At 35.9% G+C, this 21,658-nt stretch overlaps 1 protein-coding gene across 2 annotated transcripts in view; it reads right to left on the bottom strand.

Moving 5' to 3' along the window:
* The window catches only part of HIF1A (hypoxia inducible factor 1 subunit alpha), a 41,440-nt gene extending 20,068 nt beyond the window's left edge, over positions 1-21,372 (bottom strand). Inside the window, exons 1-5 of one of the 2 annotated variants that reach the window (XM_082848013.1) lie at positions 21,054-21,372; positions 4,093-4,171; positions 1,435-1,625; positions 794-939; positions 623-707 (exon numbers count right to left, since the gene is read on the bottom strand). In XM_082848013.1, the coding sequence (XP_082704139.1) occupies positions 623-707; positions 794-939; positions 1,435-1,483 (280 nt within the window). In that variant the 5' untranslated portion in view covers positions 1,484-1,625; positions 4,093-4,171; positions 21,054-21,372. The remainder of the gene's footprint in view (positions 1-622; positions 708-793; positions 940-1,434; positions 1,626-4,092; positions 4,172-21,053) is intronic. The other variant, XM_082848012.1, reaches the window with a different exon arrangement.
* Between the last annotated feature and the right edge of the window lie 286 nt (positions 21,373-21,658).

The following is a 21,658-nucleotide window of genomic DNA, read 5'->3' on the forward strand; positions in this document are numbered from 1 at the left end:
AGTTTTTGTAATTCACAAGGTACTTTTCTCCCAAATCTTGGAAGATTTGATTATTTTTAACAATTCATTCCTGAGTTAAAGGTCCGAGCAGGTCTTTTTTGTTACTGCTAATGTGGAGGCATCCATAATAAATTCTAACTGAACTGCATAGTCTCAAATTATTGTGAACAACCTGAGGGGTCAGACAGCAGTTATGCTCTTTAAAATTGGGGAAACTTTTTCTTTTTCTTGGGCATTTAGAAGCTTGAGCCCAAACTGGCACCTCAACTTTAATAACTGTCTAAAATCCTATTATTTGTATTATGACTTCCCCTTGCCTTAAAGTTACATTCTAAATTAACTTCCTTGGTCCTGATTTTCATTTATTTTTCCATTTTATCAATTCTTATATTTGTATAATTATTTATGGATTAGGTGGGCTTTTTAAAAAATTTAGGTATTTTTATGAAATTCCTAAAAAATAGAATAACATGGACTTAACAAAGAATAGAGTAACATTTTATTAAGCATGAAATGAGGTTTGGCCTTAGGTTACAACAGCAAAATTTTTAAATTAGTGACAGTATCCAATTAGGTAAAACCACCTGTCACAATAAATCAAACAATAAACTTTTCTTCTCACCATTTCTGTGTGTAAGCATTTCTCTCATTTCCTCATGGTCACACGGATGGGTAAAATCAAACACACTGTGTCCGGTTAGTTCAAACTGTAAAAACATTAAAAAAAAAATTAGACCTATAACATAAAATCATAAACACATACAGAAGGGCTCTTAATATGTGGGTATTTTACCTGAGTTAATCCCATGTATTTGTTCACATTATCCGAAATGTAAATCATGTCACCATCATCTGTGAGAACCATAACAAAACCGTCCAAGGCTTTCAAATAAAAGCAATTCATCTGTGCTTTCATTTCATCTTCAATATCCAAATCACCTAAGAAAAGCACAAGAAGAAAAAAATTAGTTAAAAAGTTATACTTAAATGATAGTAATATTCAGATGTTTTTATAAAGTTTTCCCCAGATACTTTATTTAATACATGCAGCATATATTTTTTCTATATATTTAAATTTTTTCTCCTGTCATTCTTTTAACACAAAACACAGTCAAGGCCAGAGGACAGGAAGACTAAAATTAGATTTTCCAGGGGCTTTTAATGATTATTTAAACTAATGAAGCAAGGCAAACCACTGAAAAGAGACGGGTCATGTCATTAGATACAGGTAGGTAGGTAGGTAAGTGCAGCAAGAGAAAAAGAGGGGGAGGGAGGCCAATACCTTAAAATTCCTGAATGAAGCTTTAAAGGCAGGTAATAAAAAGGATATCATGTTACAAAAGAAGTGAGAGTATGACCACCTTCTAAAAGTAATTTGCAATTACTTCTGATTTCTAATTTTTAGACCTATCATGTCCTTGTAAAACAACTCACCAGCATCCAGAAGTTTCCTCACACGCAAATAGCTGATGGTAAGCCTCATAACAGAAGCCTTATCAAGATGTGAGCTCACATTATGGGGAAGTGGCAACTGATGAGCAAGCTCATAAAAAACTTCAGACTCTTTACTTCGTCGAGATCTGGCTGCATCTCTAGACTTCTCTTTTCGACGTTCAGAACTTATCCTATTTAACAAAAGAGAGGAGGAGGAGGAGAGAAAAAAGACAATACGTTAGTTTGCGTTTGCTTGAATAAAACTCATTTTACATTTTTCTGCTTACCATGAAAGGATAAGAAGATGCCATGTAGTTAAATTTATATATAGAGATTTATCCTACTACATAAATGCATTTTTTTAAAGACAGCTACACAAATTGTTGGATTACTGCAGACAAAAGGAACTCTCACAAGAAGTCCAAGGTGAAGCTTCACACCTGTCCAAAGCAAGTGTTTCCTCCCTGGCACATCAAATTGGAGAGGATGTTTTTGATTTGGCCAAAATCTTAAAAGTAGCCTGTATATCTAAGGCTGCACTTTCATAGCCATTCAAAAGTAGTCTCAACTTAGAGACTTTTTTCCCTCTATGCTACCACATGAGCAATACTGACTGTGAGCTACAGGAATTTATATCAGCATCTATAATCAGCTACTGTTTTCAGCTTGCTTGCTCCTTTAGCAACCCCTTATCTATTCAGTATTACTGGCACAGAAGGTACCAAATAAATGCAGGCGTATGGAAGAAAAAAATGATGTGGCATAATACTAAGAATTTAAGAGAACAGTATAAGAAAAACTAATAAGGGTGTCAATATAATCATACATCTTTAGGGAACTCTTCCAAGAATAAAATCAGTCAGAAAGATTTTCATAAGTCATCCAAGCAGAGCCATCTTCCTTTGCTTCACTGTGTAGCACTACCTATTCCTCCTGACCCAGCTGAAGGTAAACAAGGCTAACCTGGTTCTATCCTTAGCTTCTTCTTTAATAGCTATTGTTTATTAAAACCTACTATGTGTCAAACACTATCCTGTACTAGTTCTCTCATAACAACCTGTAAACAGGTTAAATATTATCCCTATTTTACGGATGAGGAAACTGGGATTCAGTAGGTTAAAAATAGCCATGCTGTAGGAGACAGGATTTCAACACAGGTGGTTTTTTTAAATTTTTACTTAAGTCTCTGCTCTTCCACAAGGCTTTATCTTCTTAATGGAGAATGCTGCTTCTACCTCAAATACTCAGCTGCTCTCCTATGACCCTCAACCTAATCCAATTAAATCAATTATTTATTAAATGTTGAAAATAGCCATTACCATTTATTGAGCACTTAGCACTGTGCTAAGAACCCTGCCAGCATTATTTCACTTAATCTTCCTTATATTCTGTGAATTAAGTACATGATTGTCTCCACCTTAAATCTCTCCTCCCTCCAATGATCTACAAAGTTACGAGGTTCAATCGTAGAAGTAACATTCTCAAAAACAAGCAAGGCTCTTCATTCTCAAGAGTATGCTCCTGTTATGCTGTATAATTACAAAGTGAAATTCCAGCAGCGGTGTTGTGACAATAGTGATGATATAATTTTAGCACTTGCTCACGTTTGTGTGCTCATCTGACTTTTATACTTTAATAAGGAATGTGAACATTTGCTATTATTAGTGAACTTTGATACAAAAATTTCAATTCAAGCAACTAGATCAATTTAACTTGAGTATCTTGAGATTGAAGGTGAGCTATTAAAAATTATTACTACTTATAACTACTGACCTATATGAATCAGGATTTTCTCAATGCTGTAGAATTTTTTAAAAACACAAAAATATATTCGATGCTATAAGTCTAACATGAAAATCCAAGTGTCCTCAGTCTACAACTTTATTTTTTATTTGCATTAGAACTTCATTGTTCTCATTGATTTTAAGTAAATGTATTAAATTTGAACTTTAAAATGTACAATAATAAAAGTTTAAAAAACCTATCTTATACATGTACTGAAGTTCCTGGGGGTGGGGGAGACATCTAGTGTGTCCCCATTGGCCCTAGCATCTCAGATACTGTTTCTCTCACTTCTTTTCCCTTTTGAATTGGCAGGTAAGAGGCAGCAGTGGAGTGGGAAACAGATTTCTATCTGGTTCAAGTAAAATCACCAAAAGAACAGTGATGATCAATGATCTCATGATAAACCTAAATATTGGTTCAAATGCCACAATTAGTCCAGGTGATCAGAATTTAATCAGCAACTTTCATCAGATTTACTAAGCCCTCTTTCTTTTAAATTACTCAACCAAATCTAAGCTACCAACAAATTACTACCCAACTGAAACACCTGGTGAAAAACTTAAATCCTTATATTACATGCTATATGCTTTTAAAGGACATCTGATCAAGCTAACCATGCTGATGGATTATCTCTATATCTTTAGAAATAGATGTATTGTTCAGAACTTTGAAGATAATGAATGTCCAAGATATGGCAACCAAGTTTTATAAGACAAATCCATTAGAAATGTGAGCTTGGATAGAACATTTAAAGGATAATATATTTAAGCTAGTGAAGACTGTAAGAATAAGAATTTGAGCATGAGCCAGGATTTTGGAAAAAAAGTAAGCCTCAATAAAACAAGTAATATGATATCTCAAGAGTTGACAAACCTAAATTAGATGAAGAAGGTGATGAAAATCAGTATGTCTTCTATTCATAATCAATCTAGACATAAAGCAATCAGGAGACCTGTAATAAAGATTTAATGAAGAAATTTATCTGATGTTCTTCACATGTGACTACAGGAGCTCTTAAAACATTTCTCAGCTTAAAGCTAAAACTTCCAAAATTCTTAATAGTTTTAGCATCTGAACTGCCCAGCTTCTTGTCTACTCACAGGAAGGCTCTTTTTATCAGTTCATACCCCACAGAATTACAGTACTATTGACCACAAATTATTTCTGGTAGAGCATGGAATCTAGGTCCCACAAAGATGAATCCTGTACTATTTATTTACTTACTATTTAGATGGCACAATAAAAGTTTTGTAGACCAGAACAGGCAGATTTTTAGCATGCAAATAAGGGCACTGTTATTCTCTAAATTATCAATTCCATCTATGTTGTTTTTATTAAGTACAGATCAAGTAAAGATAGTCACACTAGAAGTCAAGAGTACAGTAAAAATTCTGTCTTTTGAATAGTTTGCTTACCCATTTCCATGACCATTTTAGAATCAATGTTTGAGTAAACTAGCAGTACAGCTTAATCTTTGTGGTACTATAGTTTTCACATACTTACTATTTCATTATTACTTAGCATACAGTACTGGACAAGAAGCTAGTAGTTATATCCTCATATGATTTTGTATAGGAAATACATTTAGAGCTGCTGTCTTATTAAGCTTCTTGTGTACAGAGTTCATGAATAAGCAATAGCCATTTCACAGAGAAAGCCTATTATTCTTCAGATTAATAAGAACACAGAATAATTGCATATATGTTAATTTCATCTGTGTTGTCTACTAATTGCACAAGAAAAGCCTGTTGGCATTCCTAATTGTAAATATTGGTGACTTTAAGAACTGAAGTTAGATCATAATCATTCGAAATGTTAACAGATGAACAGACATTTCTAATAAAGTTAAGGTATAAATTAAAAAAAAATCTCTCAGCTCTATTATTTGCGGCTTTAAAAATTCTTTCTGGCCTTGAAGGTACAAGTTGTTGTTGTTTTGCACTTCTTGTGTATTTCTATAAGATAGACATTCTGAAGTGAAATTCCATGATCTAAAGGATGTGGCATTTAAGTTATCCCTTCCAAAAAGATCTGTTTCCATTTTTGTCTCTGCCAACCCATGAATGTGTATTTATTTGCCCATGTGTTCTGTGGTAATATATATTATGGGTCTTTTTTATTGTTTTAATTTTTCCCAAGCTGAGATATGAAATTTGTATATCTCATTGTTTTAGCTGCCCTGTACTTCTTAATGTCTCAGGTCAGAGGAAATTCCAAGGAAATTTTCATTCTTTAGTTGGCATTTTGGCCTGCAGCTTTAAATCTAAACATCTATACATGGTGCGTACTATGTACACAGTGGTATTCTAAACTTTTTTCACCTATTAACTTATTTAAACCATTATATCATCACCATGTTACAGATAATGGAACCTGGATAAATAGTTTACCCAAGTTTACACAGTTAATAAATGGTAAGCCTATATTCAAACTTAAGCAGTCTGGCTCTAGAAACCATGCTATTAACACTAGACTATGCTGCCTCTCAGAAACTCATTTTAATAACCAAGATAAATATTTATAAGTCCAGGGCATTATTATAAAGTTCAAAATTGGTCTACTTTACATCTCCAAAGACATAAAAGAGAGGTATAGGGGTTGGCTTTGGAACTTAGGACCTGACCCTAAGCTATTCAGAGGAACTCATGGCCAGGCTCTTTCCTGGAGTCTGCTTATAAATCCAAAATTCTAACTGAAAGGCATCTAACAATGACAATCCTTTCTGCCCCACCGACTACCTGTTCAAGGCAAAGCACCCTTTAATGGGTACTGCCAGCCACTAAGGGGAGAGAATCAGTAATCCAATCAACTCATACATTCCCACTAGACTTTATTTTTAATTTGTTCAGAGGAGCATCTCTGTACTTAATTTGAACATCTTAAGCTCACTATGGTTGGTGTTTTTTTATTTGCTTAACATCCAGATCCCCAAAGTAAAACCAATCTGCATACTTACTTCAGGAGCTCTGGTCAGGCATAAACCAATTGCCAAGATACCTATTTACACAAAGTACCATGAGAGAAAAGATGAAGAGAATTTTCCCCCTTCTAACATTTATTGAGCACTTACTATGTGCTAGGCGCTGTGTATTGCTTTCACATAAATATAATGCTTTCATATATTAGCTCATTTAATTATCATAACTCTTTAGAGAACCAAAACACTAGATGGGAAGTGGCCTTCCTGAACCTCAGAATAACCATCTTCATTCAAGAACTATTCATTCAATAAGTATTTATTGAGCATTTATCAAGTACCATGCACTGTGTAAGTACTAGGAATATAGTGATAAGCAGAACAGCCCTCATGGAGCATAGCCAGCCTCCCACTTAGTCTACTGAAATAGTTACCTAATGCGATATTCCCAAATGCTGATCTAGCTGCACTGTAATTACTTGGGGACAGTCAATATTTCAGACTTCTGGGCCTTACCTTTGTAAATCTGATTCAGTAGATCTGAAGTAGGGCCCCCAAATCTGGGTTTTTTAAAACTCCCAAAATGTATATGATACACAGGGAGATTTAGGAACCACTGACTGAACTAATCTGCACTGTCATTTTCATTCAATTTCGCCCTCAAATCACTACCACAATGATACTTCCAAACGAAGAACTCTGATATTATGTCCTGCTTAAAATCCCATCAAAGGTACACAGGACAAAGTCTAATTATTTTCAGATGAAACCCTCCTTTAGCTAGTTTCCTGCCCATCTCTTCATCCTCATCATTTCCCACATTTCTTCGGCCACATTGTAGTTACTCAAAAGCATAGTATGTTATTCATTTATGGCTCACTCATTCCACTCTCTCTGCTGGGGTATCCTTCTCAATATGTAACTTGGTAAATTTATGTGAGAAACTTTCAAGATTCAATTCCATCATCACTTTGTCTCTGTTTTGTCTTCCAAAAACTGCTCCTGTCCCCTAGATCTGACCACTCTGGTTATTTTGCTATATTTATGTTCCTCTACAGTCCTTAAATCTTCCTGGAGGCAGGAGACTGCCTCGTTCAGTTTTGTGTTCTTAGTAGGCATGTGTGTAAGTGGCTTTAAGTATTTGGCCCAAATCTGCTATTGGACTTTAACTTCGGTCCATGGAAGGTTAACTGCCCCTTCAACATTCTTTTTTGGTATCACTGAATTTGTGATTCACCAGCATTCCTGTGATCCTATAGATTACAATCATAGTTAAACAGCGTAACGATGTCAGTACTGGGAACAAGGCATACTATTTGGATTTACTGCAATTATCTGGATATGCACTTTCAAATATAAGTAACCATACTAGATGTTAGAATGGAAAAAAAAAAAACCTAAAAATAAAAAAAATTCACCAAGCGGTGTAACAGTGAATAGCACGGATACCATCACCAAGGAGAGTAAGTGATCTTGACAGAGAAGAGATTTACAGCATAGGAACAGAGCTGAGAAACTAGAATACCTATCTGCTAAAAAGAAGCTTGACGTTTAAGATTACTTCCCTTATCACTGCAATCTATGTCAGGAAAATGCATGAGTTATAGTTAATGTTGTTAACCAATTAAATCAATACCTTTATCACATTTATGTCTTCCTAGTCCAGCTGGAAACATGAGAGTTGATTCCTTTTATTTTCTATAATCTTTTCCCAGAAAGTGTTGTAATTATTATCATAAGACACAAAAGTTTTCAGTAAGTTGATTTCTAATCTTATTGGCTTTTTTTCCAACGGGGGGTTAGCCTTAGACAAGTATTTTAGATTTATTATTAGGAGTATTCTCATCATAAATAGGATTTGTTGTTATATTTTCCATCTAGTAATTGCTGTAAAACCAGAATACTTCAGATAATGTTTAATTTTTTAAAATCCCTCTTAATGGACAAATCAACAAAAATTTGACATTTCAAATTAAATTTTCAGGACGGTTAGCTAGCTATTATTTATAATTAATTTCTCCAGAAAAATGTCTCTGAATTCTAATCAATAAATTTAAAAATGAACCTTTAGGATACTCATGTTAGAGAATGTATTCATTTATTCCACAAATGTTTCTTGGTCATCTCCTATGAGACCGATGCTGTTCTCAGCATGGGACATAGTACAATAAACAAAACAGACCAAGTTCCTACCCCCATGGAGCTTATATTCTAGGACAAATATGTCTTCGTTTCTTGTCTTTATTCAATAGTCGTTACCAGGGTCAATCCCTAACTGACAGAACATTAGCCACAGAAATAATCTTCCCACAAAACCAAGTAATATAAAATTTTAGGAGACAAGGCAAAGTCTACAAAAATTAATCTGTACTTATATAAGATGTTACAATACAGTAGTATGCAAAAACAGCAGGCTCTACAACAAAATTTGAGTATGAATCCGTTTCTGTGTCTATATAATGCATATTTATGTATATAAATAAATGTATAACTTATAAATGCACAGATAAAACCAGAAAGATACAATATATAAAGTGTTAGCAAAGTTTACACATGTTAACAATAGCAGTTTCAAGATGGCAGGATCACAGATTATTTTGTTCTTTAAGAATATCCACCACTGAACTAACACTAACACTGACACCTGCACTTGTCAGAAAAATCTGAAAGTAGTCATCTTTTAAACTTGTCTTCTAAAAAGACTAACTGAAAACAAGTTAAATTTTTTCTTCATTTTGGAATAACGCAAGAACAATCATATTTTTTCCAGGGAATGGAAAGTAAAACTGAGTAAGCAATATAATTCAGTATTTTCAGTTTCTCATTCTAATCTAATTTTCAGATTTTGAAAATTCATCATTTTGTAATTAATTTGAAATTCCAAAAGGCAGGTGAAATGGTTTATAACAAAAAATATTAAGAATACATATACTTGTATTATTTTTGAAAGCAGCTTTAAAATTTCTTGGTTTAGATGATAATTATCTTACTAACTTACTAACTTAAGATCTCTTAAATGTCCACAATTAGAGAAAGATGGATTATTCACTTTCCAATAACCTCACAAAAATGCTTAGTTTTAACATTCGATTTTCTAATGTTGCAGTAAAATAAATAGGGGGAAAAAGAATCACTTTTATATTAGAGGGTACATTCTGAAAATGAAATCTGTATCACATCTGAGATAGCATTAATATGTAAATGTTTTATCTATGCACTAATTAAATTAATTAGCTAATACATTTATATCTGTTTAATGATTGTGTATTGAAGTTCTGTTTGGAAAAAGAACATGCTTTTGTTTTTAGATTACTCTTAACTAGTGATTTAAAAACTAGTGATTTAAACTAGTGATTTTTTTTTAAATACCAGTTCAGAATTGGTATTGAGCCTCTCAAAAAATCTTTGATCCCCTACAATATATAAAGTACTAGATAAATTTTAAAAATGTGAAGCTATTACTCTAAGATGGAGGTTCTCAAACTTTAGCTTCCCTCACAATCAGTTTCCAATTTGAAGGGCTGGATGGGGCCTGAGAATCTGCAATGCTAACAAATTAGCAGATAATACCAAAGATGCTGGTCTGGAGAATACCTTGAGCCCCTCTGCTCTAAGAAAATACTTCATTATGTGTCCTTCAAAAATGCCCAGAGAAGTAAAAGATTGTTCATCAACACTCAAAAATTGTCTACTAAATACCTTCTCTTTAAAAATCTGCCCAAATGCTTTACAAACAGGGAAAACATATCCAGACTCTAAGACATTAACATAGCCACATACTTAGAACTCAGTAACTATAAAATACAATATGGACTTACACAAAATTAATCAATGGTTGACCTGTGGTCTGCATCACAATCACCAATAGAACTTTTCCCCCCAGATGTTTGTACCTAGATCCCAATCCTGGAAATTCAACTTGTAGGCTTGGCATGTCAGTTTAAAATACAGTCTTCTGTGTACAACATGATTAATAAATTGGCACTGCTGTAATGTTATATATGAAAGTTTGTAAGAGAGTAAATCCTAAGCATTCTCATCACAAGAAAAAACTATTTTTCTTTTTAAAAAATTTTGTATGTATGTGAAATGATGGATGTTCCATAAACTTATTGTGGTAATCATTACATGATGTATGTAAGTCAAATCATTATGCTGTCCACCTTAAACTTATACAGTGCTTTACGTGAATTATATCTCAAGAAAACTGGAAGAAAAAAATAGACGAAGTCCAATTAAAAAGTAAAAATAAAAAAGAATCTTCCAGGTGATTCTGATGAGCAATCCTAGCTGTTCAAGGTCTGTGTTTCATTTATAGGTGCTTGTAAAGTTTACACATTCCTGCGTCCCATCCTAAATTTACCGAATCAGAACCTCTGCGGATGGGTACCTGGGAACCCTTATATTAATTAAACACCCAGGTGATTCTTAAGCCACAGAAATTTGAGAACCATCAGCAGATCTTATAGCAGAAGTTTAACAGGTTAGCCAGCAAATCTGAAAACAGAAAAATTTATTTGTAGCTGCAGCTACCTACACATACCATGATAACTGTGTTTGTCAGGCACACTGAACTGAGTGGATTGGGCAATACTATGTAGAACGAAGTACAATTGCTGGGAATAAGAAGCTAGAGGTACCACTCAATGACAAGCCAGTAATAAAGTATGTGCTTAGTAAAAACCATAATTTTCCTCAAAAAGATCAGAGCATAATTAGGCTTTAAAGATGACCAAATGAAAAATGTGATAATGGTGCGACATTTTTTCAATTCTCTGTAATAATTTTTTATAAATCACCTTTTAAACTCTTTATGAATGCCACAAACATCAAAGGATTGAGACTCACTGTCCGTGAGTAACAGCTGTGTGTTAATGGCTTTCCCGAAATCACGTCACCTACGCTACTACCCTTCTCCCTTAGCATTACCTCCCTCTCAGCTTGTAAATGCCTTTCTGTTTCCCTTATCATATGCTTTCCGATAGTAGTAGAACTGAGACTGGAAATCAAGGTCAGTGACATTAAACTTTATGCATGTGTATATTCAGAAAAATGTATCCTTAATTATTTGCTTAAATATAACGATACGTAAGTTATAATAATCAAGTTCTTTCTTATAGAGTAGGAAAAAAATCACATGGAATGAAGTATACACACAGAAATCACACCCTGAAGATTTTTCCTGTTTAGTTCTAAGCCCTGACCATGACGAAGTTTCTGGAAACGATGACAAGAGAAGCTCTTCTGAAGCAAATGTCTTGATTTTCCACCTACACCAATCCATCCTATCCAATGTTACCAACTAAAATTTCAACTAACCCTCTGATCCCGTTTCTTTGTCTATAAAAAGAGGATAAGTAATACTATTATTAAGTGGCAGCTCTCAGATTCCACCTAGGAATGATGCCTCTGTATTTAATACGGCCGATGCCTTTCCACACATCAGATGCTTAACATATAATTTTTAAATTTAAATTAAAAGATTAAAGAAATTTAGGATGGTTTTACTTAGGATTAGAAGGAAGAGACATGATAACTACCTTCAGATATTTGAAAAGGATGTCACACAGAAGGCAGATTTCATAATTTATGCAATTCCAGAGAGTAATAAGTGGGAGTTACAACATGGCAGGGTTTGCTCAATAGAGTTAAGCAGTGCTGAAGGTAAGCTATAAGAATTTTTAAATCTTATTCTCATTTTGGTGGCAATGTAAGAAAAAGAAAAGGAAAAAAGCATGTTATGGATCATCTAGAAGATCTCTATATAGATCTCTATCATTGTTAGAAACGTTCTGTGTTTGAAGTTGCGTTTGTTTATGATCAAATTGGTACCAAATGATCACTAAAAGGAACAGGGTTACATTTTTAAACGTGGTACACACAGATTGAGGTCACTGGGCACATCTCAAAGGTTCACAAGGATTACTTTGCTCCAGAAGAGATCTAAACAGTAGTCAGGGTTGAGAAATGCTGGGATAAAGAACTTTCTAACATTTAAAGCTGCAAAAATGTGAGAGTGCTTTTTGTGTGTGTCTAAGAAAATTCTCACAGCAGACTGGCAAATTTGTAAACATAATTATAGAAGATACTCCTGTGATGGCTGATATTAAAATAAATAATAAAACAAATAAAAAAATTCAATCCTAAAGTCAATTATTTTGCAATAACCTCAAACTTAAATCACACTGTACTAAAAAATAAAACATGGAACACATAATGGATGAATCAATTAACACCAAAAACTGAATGTTCAACTATGGCCTGAGCCATCAACAATTCACTGCTCTGCTTGACAAATTAGATGCACAAATATCTGCTGAATAAATGAATGTGCAATAATATGTTACAGGCCATGGCGGTTAGGTGCTAGAGTAGTGGTCTAGGGTTGAAAAAAATTTTTGAATCATTGAGATAAATCAACTTCTTCATATTATCCAAGAAAATATCCCTTCCTCCACTCACAATGAAGGTTCTATTGATTTGACACATAACTCATTTAAACATTTTAGCTATGTTACCTGCAAAGGTAGGCAATTTCCAACTCTCCTCTGCAAACAGACTAAATAGACATTTAATGAAGTTCTGACATCAAAAGAGCATGAAAAGTAGGCTTTCTTAATTTCCCATCCTGTAACAACCACACAAATACCCTTGAGAATATTCTTCTTCCTTTACTATTATCACTGTAAAAAATGATTATTTTAGAATAACCTGTCTACACAAAAAAACAAGTATCTTCACTTAATTTTCAAAGGCCAGACATTCATGGAAAAATAGCAATGTAGAGGAAAAGCACTACCAACTATTCTACTACTATTATAAGTTCACTGATGGTTTGGCTCAAAAGGACATCAGCCTTTGTCAGACTGTCCTAAAGAAGGTTTGAAGGATTCTAAATAATACCATGAGACTTCAAGGGAGTGAAACTCTTCTGAAAACAACTTAATAAATATAATAATAATATGGATATAATTGGTTTCTAGTTTATTAAGCCCTTACTTTGTGCCAAGAATTGTTATGAGTGTTCCACATGGGTTAATATCTCTTTTGTCCCCACAACAATACTATAAGGCAATTACCCTTACCCTAGTTTACGGATAAACAAAGTGAGACCTAAAGAGGTAAAGCAACTTGTGCAAGATTACACAGCTTAAGTGGAAAAGTAAGCAGCCAGCCTCTAGAGCCAAACCTCTTAGCCATCAGTCATTCATTACTACATCTTTCTTAAAGAAATGAAAGCCTTAGTCCAGAGAAGAGATTTTAAGCTTTCCCAAAGCAAGAACAATTGTAGACCAACTAGATTTGATAGAGAACTCTGCAGAATATGAATTCTGGTGATTTGCAACAAAAACCTATAGCCCAGCATTGATCAAGAGTCCTGTATAAGGAGATAATAATCTACATCAAGACAATCAAATAATCTACAAAAAGACATTTGACTCATGTAATAAGGGAACCCCATTGACATTTAAAAATGAATAGTCCAAGCAGGGAAACGGGCATTCATCCAAGAGACTGATATGTGGATACTAGAAGACAGAGGGAGTTTCTTTTTTTTTTTTATCATCACAAACTGTATGGATGCAGACATGGGAATGCTTAGTGGCCATAATTCATACCATATTAATAGCTTGTCAATGGCAGAATGAGGCCAACATGCAAATCAAGCAAAATATAAACCAAGTAATATTCAAGAGAAAGCCTGAGATTACACTTTAAGGACATCACTTAAGACTCTGGATCTAACTGTCCCTTAAACCAAAGCTAGATTGTGTGAGCTAGTAACAGCCTCCCAGCCCACACCCCCCAAACTAGTTTGAGCTGTGTTTCATCACTTGCAATAAAAAGAATCCTAATACACTTACAAACTGCCAGTGTTTCATATTAAAAACAAACTTTAATGATGATAAAGTACAAGAAAAGGGCACTCTCAAATACTGCTAGAGAATGTAAACTGGTCTAAACTTTCTGGAAGTTTAGAGTAGATTTAAGAAATGTTTGCTAAAGATGAAACAAGGGTAAAGATATTTTCCACATTTGCCTAGCTGATTTTCCCCAGCCATACACGCCTCTTAGTAAACTTTTTACTCAGTGTTCTAAGTACATAGAATTGGCAGGCACTAACCTTTAACATACCTTAAAATAGGGTATTGAGATCTTTTCAAGGCCAGTACATGTTACCTAGCTATATTTATTAATAAAAGTGTTTTCTGACCTGGTTTTAATAGATACTATAAATGTTTTTAAGTGATGAAAAATTACAATTCGAGATTCAAGAAAGTTCTAAAGTAGCACAAGAGATGCCCCAGCATAAGAAAAATTCCTATCAAAAGTGCAACATAGAAGAGCAATAATGACTTCCAAAAAATCCTTTTAAAAATCTTAAAATCGTCCTCTGCTTTCTTTGTTCATTCAATTATCCTTTCATTTTGTTCATTTATTCATTCAAATACTTAGGAGGTCACTGTATGCCAGTAATCTCTTCTCCATCACAAGTTTCAAATTCAGTCTATTTGTGATCTTGCTCATTGAAACATGTTTCAATTTTATAACTGAAAAAAGGGGAAGGGGTCACTTTAAATAAATTTGCTTAGCATCTGAAATCATGAGAAAAGATCTATATATAAGAATAGAAATATATTCCAACTCAAAGACTTAAATGTTCTGCCTTTAAACCTTCTGTTTATTTTTACCATACTATTATTCAGTTGGAAAAAGAAATTCTCACAAACTATTAGGAAAAGTGGAGAAGCACAGGGAACTGTCACTAATGAGTGAAAACTGCAATATTAGCTAGGAGACACTTTAAATATATTGTAACTTTCAAAACAACTGGTGGAACTACAAGAACTACGGTAAGTTATGTTCCATCACTAATTTTTGTCCCATTTACAAAACAATAAATTTTGAAAATCATACTTGGAAATAATTTTTATGTTTAATATTATAACCAAGTGAAATTTTTAAATGAGGACACGCATAAATAACAGGTGAGATCACCAGAACAACTAAAAGATAACATCTTGGGAACAGTTATTTTATAAAAATAAGTCATTTCAATTATAGTTTTAAGCTCTTTAAAACAAAGTTACTAATGAAATGGGACTTTATCAACAATAGAACAGGTAGAGACCATTTTAAACAGTAAGTATTTTTCTGAAGAAGTACTGGCACATCAAATCTTTCTAAGTCACTAGAAAAACTTAATTCTCATTTTAGAGTTGTTTAATCTCACTTCTGATAAAGCTTCCAGTGGCAACTGTTCTCTGCTGTTGGTTTTAAGTTTAATTATTCACAAACTAACCTTTAAAAACACAACCACTTCAACAAATCTATTATGATACCTACTACCATAAAAACAGAAAATAACAAGTGTTGGGAAGGATGTGGAGAAATAGGAACCCGTGTGCACCGTTGGTGGAAATGTAAAATGGTGCAGCCACTATGGAAAACAGTATGGGCAGTTCCTTAAAAAATTAAGTTACCATATGATTCAGCAATCCACTTCTGGGTATACATCCAAAATAAGTGAAAGCAAGATCTCAACGAGATATTTGCATACCCATGTTCATAGAATCACTATTCACAATAGTCAACAAATGGAAGCAACTGACAAAAGAAATGTTCACATGTTGAGGTGTGGGGAAATCATTCTGGCTTATACATAAGTTAACTTGAATTTTATGCTAACTAGAACAGACTGTGGCCTACAAAATATACACTGTACATCTGCTTTAATTATTACAGAAAAGGGCACAGTGACCAGAAGTAAAGAATGTCCATGTTAAAAATAAAGATTAAATGCCTCCCTTTCTGGGATGCCAAAGCTGGTACTCCTTCGATGATAAGACTCCCATCCCAGGTGCCAAGGCCATACTCGCTGTGTACTTGCTGATCTGCTTTTTTTGAAACCTTGAAGGAATGTATCTCTGACTTGTTTTTGATGTTTTTTGTTCTGACAAGTCATAAAACTATGCTAAAACCATGCTTCTCCAGAGCAGTTTCTCAGAGTAATCTGGGAGGCTGTCTTCTGGGCTATAGTCCTCAGTTCGGTTCAAAGAAAACCCTTTCCTATTTCTATTATAGATTGTCTATTGATTATTTTTGTCAACACAACCTAAGTGTCCATCGAAAGATGAATGGATAAATAAAATCTAATACACATTATTCAGCCTTAAAAAGGAAGAAAATTTTCACATATGCTACAACATGGGTGAATCTTGAGGACATTATACTAAGTGAAATAAACCAGTCACAGAAAGACAAAAATTGTATGATTCTAATTATATGAGGTATTTAGTAGTCAAACTCATAGAAACAAAGTAGAATGACGGTTGCCGGCGGGGGTGGGGGGGGCGGCGTAGGGAGAGGGGTAAATTGGAGGTAGTTGTTTAATAGTTACAGAGTTTCAAATTTACAAGGTGAAAAAGCTCTGGAGATTGATTACACAACAATGTGAATTAACACTACTGAGCTGTACAGTTATTAATAGTTAAGATGGGAAATTTTATGTTGTTTTTTAAAACCACAACTTAAAAAAACCCTACAATCACTTCAAAAGCTATGGAGGAAAAAAAAGTCATGAGGTAATCATTAAAGTTTGTTTTTATAGATTTAGATTTTATACATTATATTTTCCTAAAAGGGTCATGTCTGGCAAACAGATATGGGTTTATTACTTTTTACTGCAGAAAATACAAGTTTTAATATAAAACTCAATGCACATACAAAATAGTTAATTTTTGATGCGCCAAGAGACACGGATACAATTATCTTTAAAATTCCAAGGCCTATAGTAGATTTAAAAATTATCACTATATTTTCACCGAAAATACTGAGCAACAAGAAGATTGGCTCGTCTTAGTTACAAATTCTTTTACGAACCCTCTAGTTAAGCAGAAACATACACAACACATATATCATACATACATACATACATCACAAATAGCAGAAGGCTGGGTAAAATCCACCAACTGGATAATTAGTCCCAATGTTGAAAAAAAAAAAGAGAGAAAGAAACAAGAAAAAAGAGCATTCTTGTTATGAATTAAAATCAATATCTTAATAGAAAACTAATCCAACAACACATTTAAGTCAGATTATTTTCTCCTACTTGAAAAACAGACCTATGTTAACCATCTCAGACAAGAAAAGAATATAGTATTTTAAATATGTAAATTTTTTAAAATTATATTTTAAGAGGACATGTCTATAAAGCACAGTAATCTAACCCAAATCTTTAACATCCATGCATGGTAAGTTTTTTATTTCACCACCAAACACAGTAAACTATTATGAGTTCTTCTGAAAAAAATCAGTCGAGACTAATCCTCCTCAGCCTCCTATACACCATTCCTAACATAAAATAGAATGTAACCACAAAATCTTTACCTTGAGCCCAAACACCATTAGAGCTGCAAAGACAATGGAAGTCAATAGGTAGAAAGACTGGATGTTATCTAAACTGCACAAAATGCTTTGCAGTGGACCGCAGGAATAAACTACCACACATAATCTAAAACAACATGATAATTCAGTAAACACATACACATGGAAGAGTGCACTAATATAAATTTTATACAAATCAAGCTACAAAAATCAGACAAACCGTACAGGCTTGAAGCCTTGCCTTGAGGTAAAAGCCTAAGATCTTACCTCTGGAGAAATTCATAAGTAAAGTACAGTTTTTCTACTATGTAGGCTCATATGTTTTACCACAAGTATTTTATCAAGTCATCATATTTAGCAAAGATTAATATTTATAAAATTTTCTACTCCAAACTGTGGCATCAAGACAAAATAAAAATGTTTTAAGTTACTGCCATTCCTAAGACTGCAGTGCCTTGCACATACCCTGCTGAAATGAACTGTCTGACTAGTATATGTGTTTATGACTCTAGTCTCTAAAGTCCAGAGGAAATTTTTAGTAGCCTGTTTGGGGAGGAAACAAGGGAGTAAGGAAATGTAAAAAAGGGGGCCTAAGGTAGACAGTAGATCAGATGCTCAAGAATAATTGACGCTAGATGCCAACATAATCCAGGGATATACTGTTTTAACTGAAAAGAATCCCCTTTAAAGTTATGGATCCAATGAGAGTCTTTTCATTTTTAGGAGATATAGAAAAGAAAGTGGGGAGAAGGAGAACTAACACAAAGAAACATTTGGAAGGACTTGCAAAAAAGAGTTTTAAAGTGTTGTGGAAGTTTAAACTAAAACTTTAACAGGTAACACCTATTTTCAAGTATAAAATGTTACCAAGACTCCTAAACCAAGCACTAGGCATTATCACATTTAATCTTCATAATAACCACTAAGATGGTTGCTATTATTATCATCATTTCAAAAGGAGGAAATAGGCTCACAAGCATTCAGTAACTTGCCCAAGCTCACAAAGCTAACAAGTGAAAAGGCTAGACTCAGAGGTGTCAGGTTCAAATAAATCCTATGCTCTTAACCACCAGGCAACCTCTTCAAGAGTTTCAAGAGGAAATCAAAGTAAAATTGTAACAAGAAAAAAGTTTACTAGTAAATGAGAGCTTCTTGATTTTTAATGACCAAAGTTAAAGAAGGAAGTTAAGAAAAGTCCATTCTCTGAGATTTTAATGATCCAATAACTATGTTTTGGAAAACACTGAAGGAGTCTGGCCTGAAACTTGAAAGCGAGAACAATGAACCTCTTGACATTCCACTGAAATCTAAAAATCAACATTAATGTGCTATTAATTAAGTCCAATCCCTACTATTAAGGAATCAACATGAAATTCCCTATGTTAAATCTATTATGACCATACCCAACCTCTGTTCTGATTTTTTCCAATCCTTCAGCTTTTGAATTTCCTAACCCTCCTTTAAAAATGACAAATTTGTCTCCCCACCTGCACTCTACAGGCTCACTTAAAATGGAAAAATTCTAAGGAGAAAAATCTCTGCCCCTCAATCTTTCAGTTATCTTTTCAAAAAGTTTTAAAATTATTAGTTAGAAAAGGATAAAAAAAAGACATCTTTAACAAACAACATCTAAAAGTTGTTGAGTAGCTACCATTTATTGTTTAACTTAATTTTTCAGTTTTAAGAACCTCTGTATTAAGAAACATTAAATCTGATCCAAGTTTGCTAAGTTTTCAAATGAGAATATTTTGAAAATAACAAATGTGACTGAGGAAAATCTAAGAACTAGTTTAGACTTGGGAGTGAAGCACAGTAGCTAATTAACTCATTTATATTAAAGCTGCTTATGCTCCTCTCAACTGATGAACTGCAAAGGAGAAATAAGTAGAACACTGCATACAAAAAGGGAGTGACTGGTGCATAACTTCATGCACAATATTAAATATGATTCAGCATATAAGGACAGAATATTGGCAATACATAGAGATGATATGCCTTAGGTTTACAATATAGCAGCCTCATCATTTCATCAAAAACCTTGTAATCACTTCTACAAAATTAATTGCAATTAATTCCTGGCAACCCTTGGAATGGAAATCTAGACCTGTTTTCTCACTTTTTGAATTTAATACGTGCTTCCTCTGGTGTATACAAACTGCAAACTTATCATTCCATTAGATAAAGACCAAAAAGGAATCCACAAAATAGCAAGAACATAAACAAGTTTATCTTCTGCTGATGCTGATTAGGGCAGTTAATCTCTCCCAGACGAGTGGGAGGACTTAACAGTAAAGCCAGCCTACTAACCAGAACTCTTACCATAAATCTTCAATTCCTTAAAATAATTTCCTCAAAGGTTAAAATACCAGAGTGGACCAAAAGGTGGGAGTGGAGGTGGGTCACTTAATTCCACTGGTTGGACTCACAATTCTTCATCCTATAATGTACCACTTAAGACTCAAAATTCAAGGTGTTTTTAAAACTTGCATTAAGTTCTAACAGGATGATTATTTACTTCGGGTATATTTTAATATACTTCAATTTCAGGAAAATGAGGCAGGTCTGTCCAAAAACTTTGCAACATTTTACTACTGCATTTCAATTGCTCTGATCATATACTTTTCTTTCAATCTCATTAAAAGTGTCTGCCTGAATTTAGCCAGCCGCTACGTTTTCACTAAAATATTTCCAAGAATAAATGAAGCATATAATTCACTTATAAAGTCTGGGCTCTCTTGACAGGTGACAGAAAGTATCCAATTCTTATGTTCTCATTAAAATGTTGCCATTCCCCTAAATTCCTGTTACTCCGACTCTCGCTCTAGGCAAGTTTTTCAAGGCGATTAAAACCACACCAAACCAAACCAAACCAAACCTGCACGTGCAAACTAAAAAGTTAGCATCCCAGGCCATCGCGGCAAATCCCTAATGCACAAAGGCAAAGACACACGCCTAGCCGGACAACCGCGGGGCAAGATCATCCAACCACGCGAGTCCCTGGGTCGGAAACCCAGGGCCCCGAGCCCACAGGGAAGCCAGGACCTGCGTGCAGGGGCCGCCCCGGGGCCGAGTTTTCAATGGAACCTGAGAGGATGGGGGCGGGAAGGAGCGGAAGCTCGGGTGCAAGCGGCGGCGACTGAGCTGCGGCTCATTTCTCTTCCCGGGGTTTTCAGGCTCGGGGAAGTCCACCCGGAGTGGGGCACGGGGCAGGCTGGGGGTTTGAGGCGGGTAAGGAGGGCGGTGCGAGGCCCGGGCGGCCGCGAGGGGAGGCGAGCAGGGCCCAGCCCCCGGCCCCCGGCCCCCGAAAGCACTTTCGACGCGTCTCCCACCCCCCACGACAAGATGGCGACGTGGACAGTGGGGGAGGCCGGCCGGCGAGGCTGGGGGAGAGAGAGGGGAGGGGAGAGAGGCAGAAACAAAAAGGCGGCCCCCCGGAACGCGGAGGCCGGCCAGCGAGCCCCCGGCGGCGGGCGGGCGGGCAGGCGGGAGGGCCGGCGGAGAACGCGGCCGGCTGGGGGAGTGGGCTTACTTTTTCTTGTCGTTCGCGCCGCCGGCGCCCTCCATGGCGAATCGGTCACCGCGATGCCTTCACTGCCCGCGGCCCCCAGGCTCGCTGCGGCCTAAGCGCTGGCTCCCTCCACACGCGAGGAGGGGAGGAAAGGCACGTCCAGAGGTGGGGGGTGCGAGGCGGGAAACCCTTCGTGAGACCAGAGGCGGGAGAGCAGACGGCTATCGCAGGGGTCCAGGTCCGGCTCCGAAGAGCCTCCCCTGGGGCTTGTTTGTCAGGGCCCGGCCCAACGCACTGGCGAAAGCAGCAGCGAGGGCGATCCTCGCGTCCCCTCAGACGAGGCGGTTCTGTGCACTGAGGAGCTGAGGCAGCGGCAGGGGGCGGGCAAAGGCGGAGGCGCGCGGGGGGGGCGCGCGATCGCGCGGGGGGTGGGAGGGAGTGTCGGGGGCGCGCCCGCCCGCGGAGCACAGGGCGCGCACACGCAAGCCCGCCTCACCTGAGGGGGAGGCGGGTTCCCTGAGAGCCAATGGCAAGCGACGCAGGCGGCCAGTCCCCACCCCAGCCCACGTCTGTCTCAGCCAATCAGGAGGCGGTCAGCTGAGGCACAGCTGGGACAAGCTGCCGAG

The sequence above is a fragment of the Leucopleurus acutus genome, assembly GCF_964270905.1.
Source record: "Leucopleurus acutus genome assembly, chromosome: 1".
Classification (NCBI taxonomy): Eukaryota; Metazoa; Chordata; class Mammalia; order Artiodactyla; family Delphinidae; genus Leucopleurus; species Leucopleurus acutus.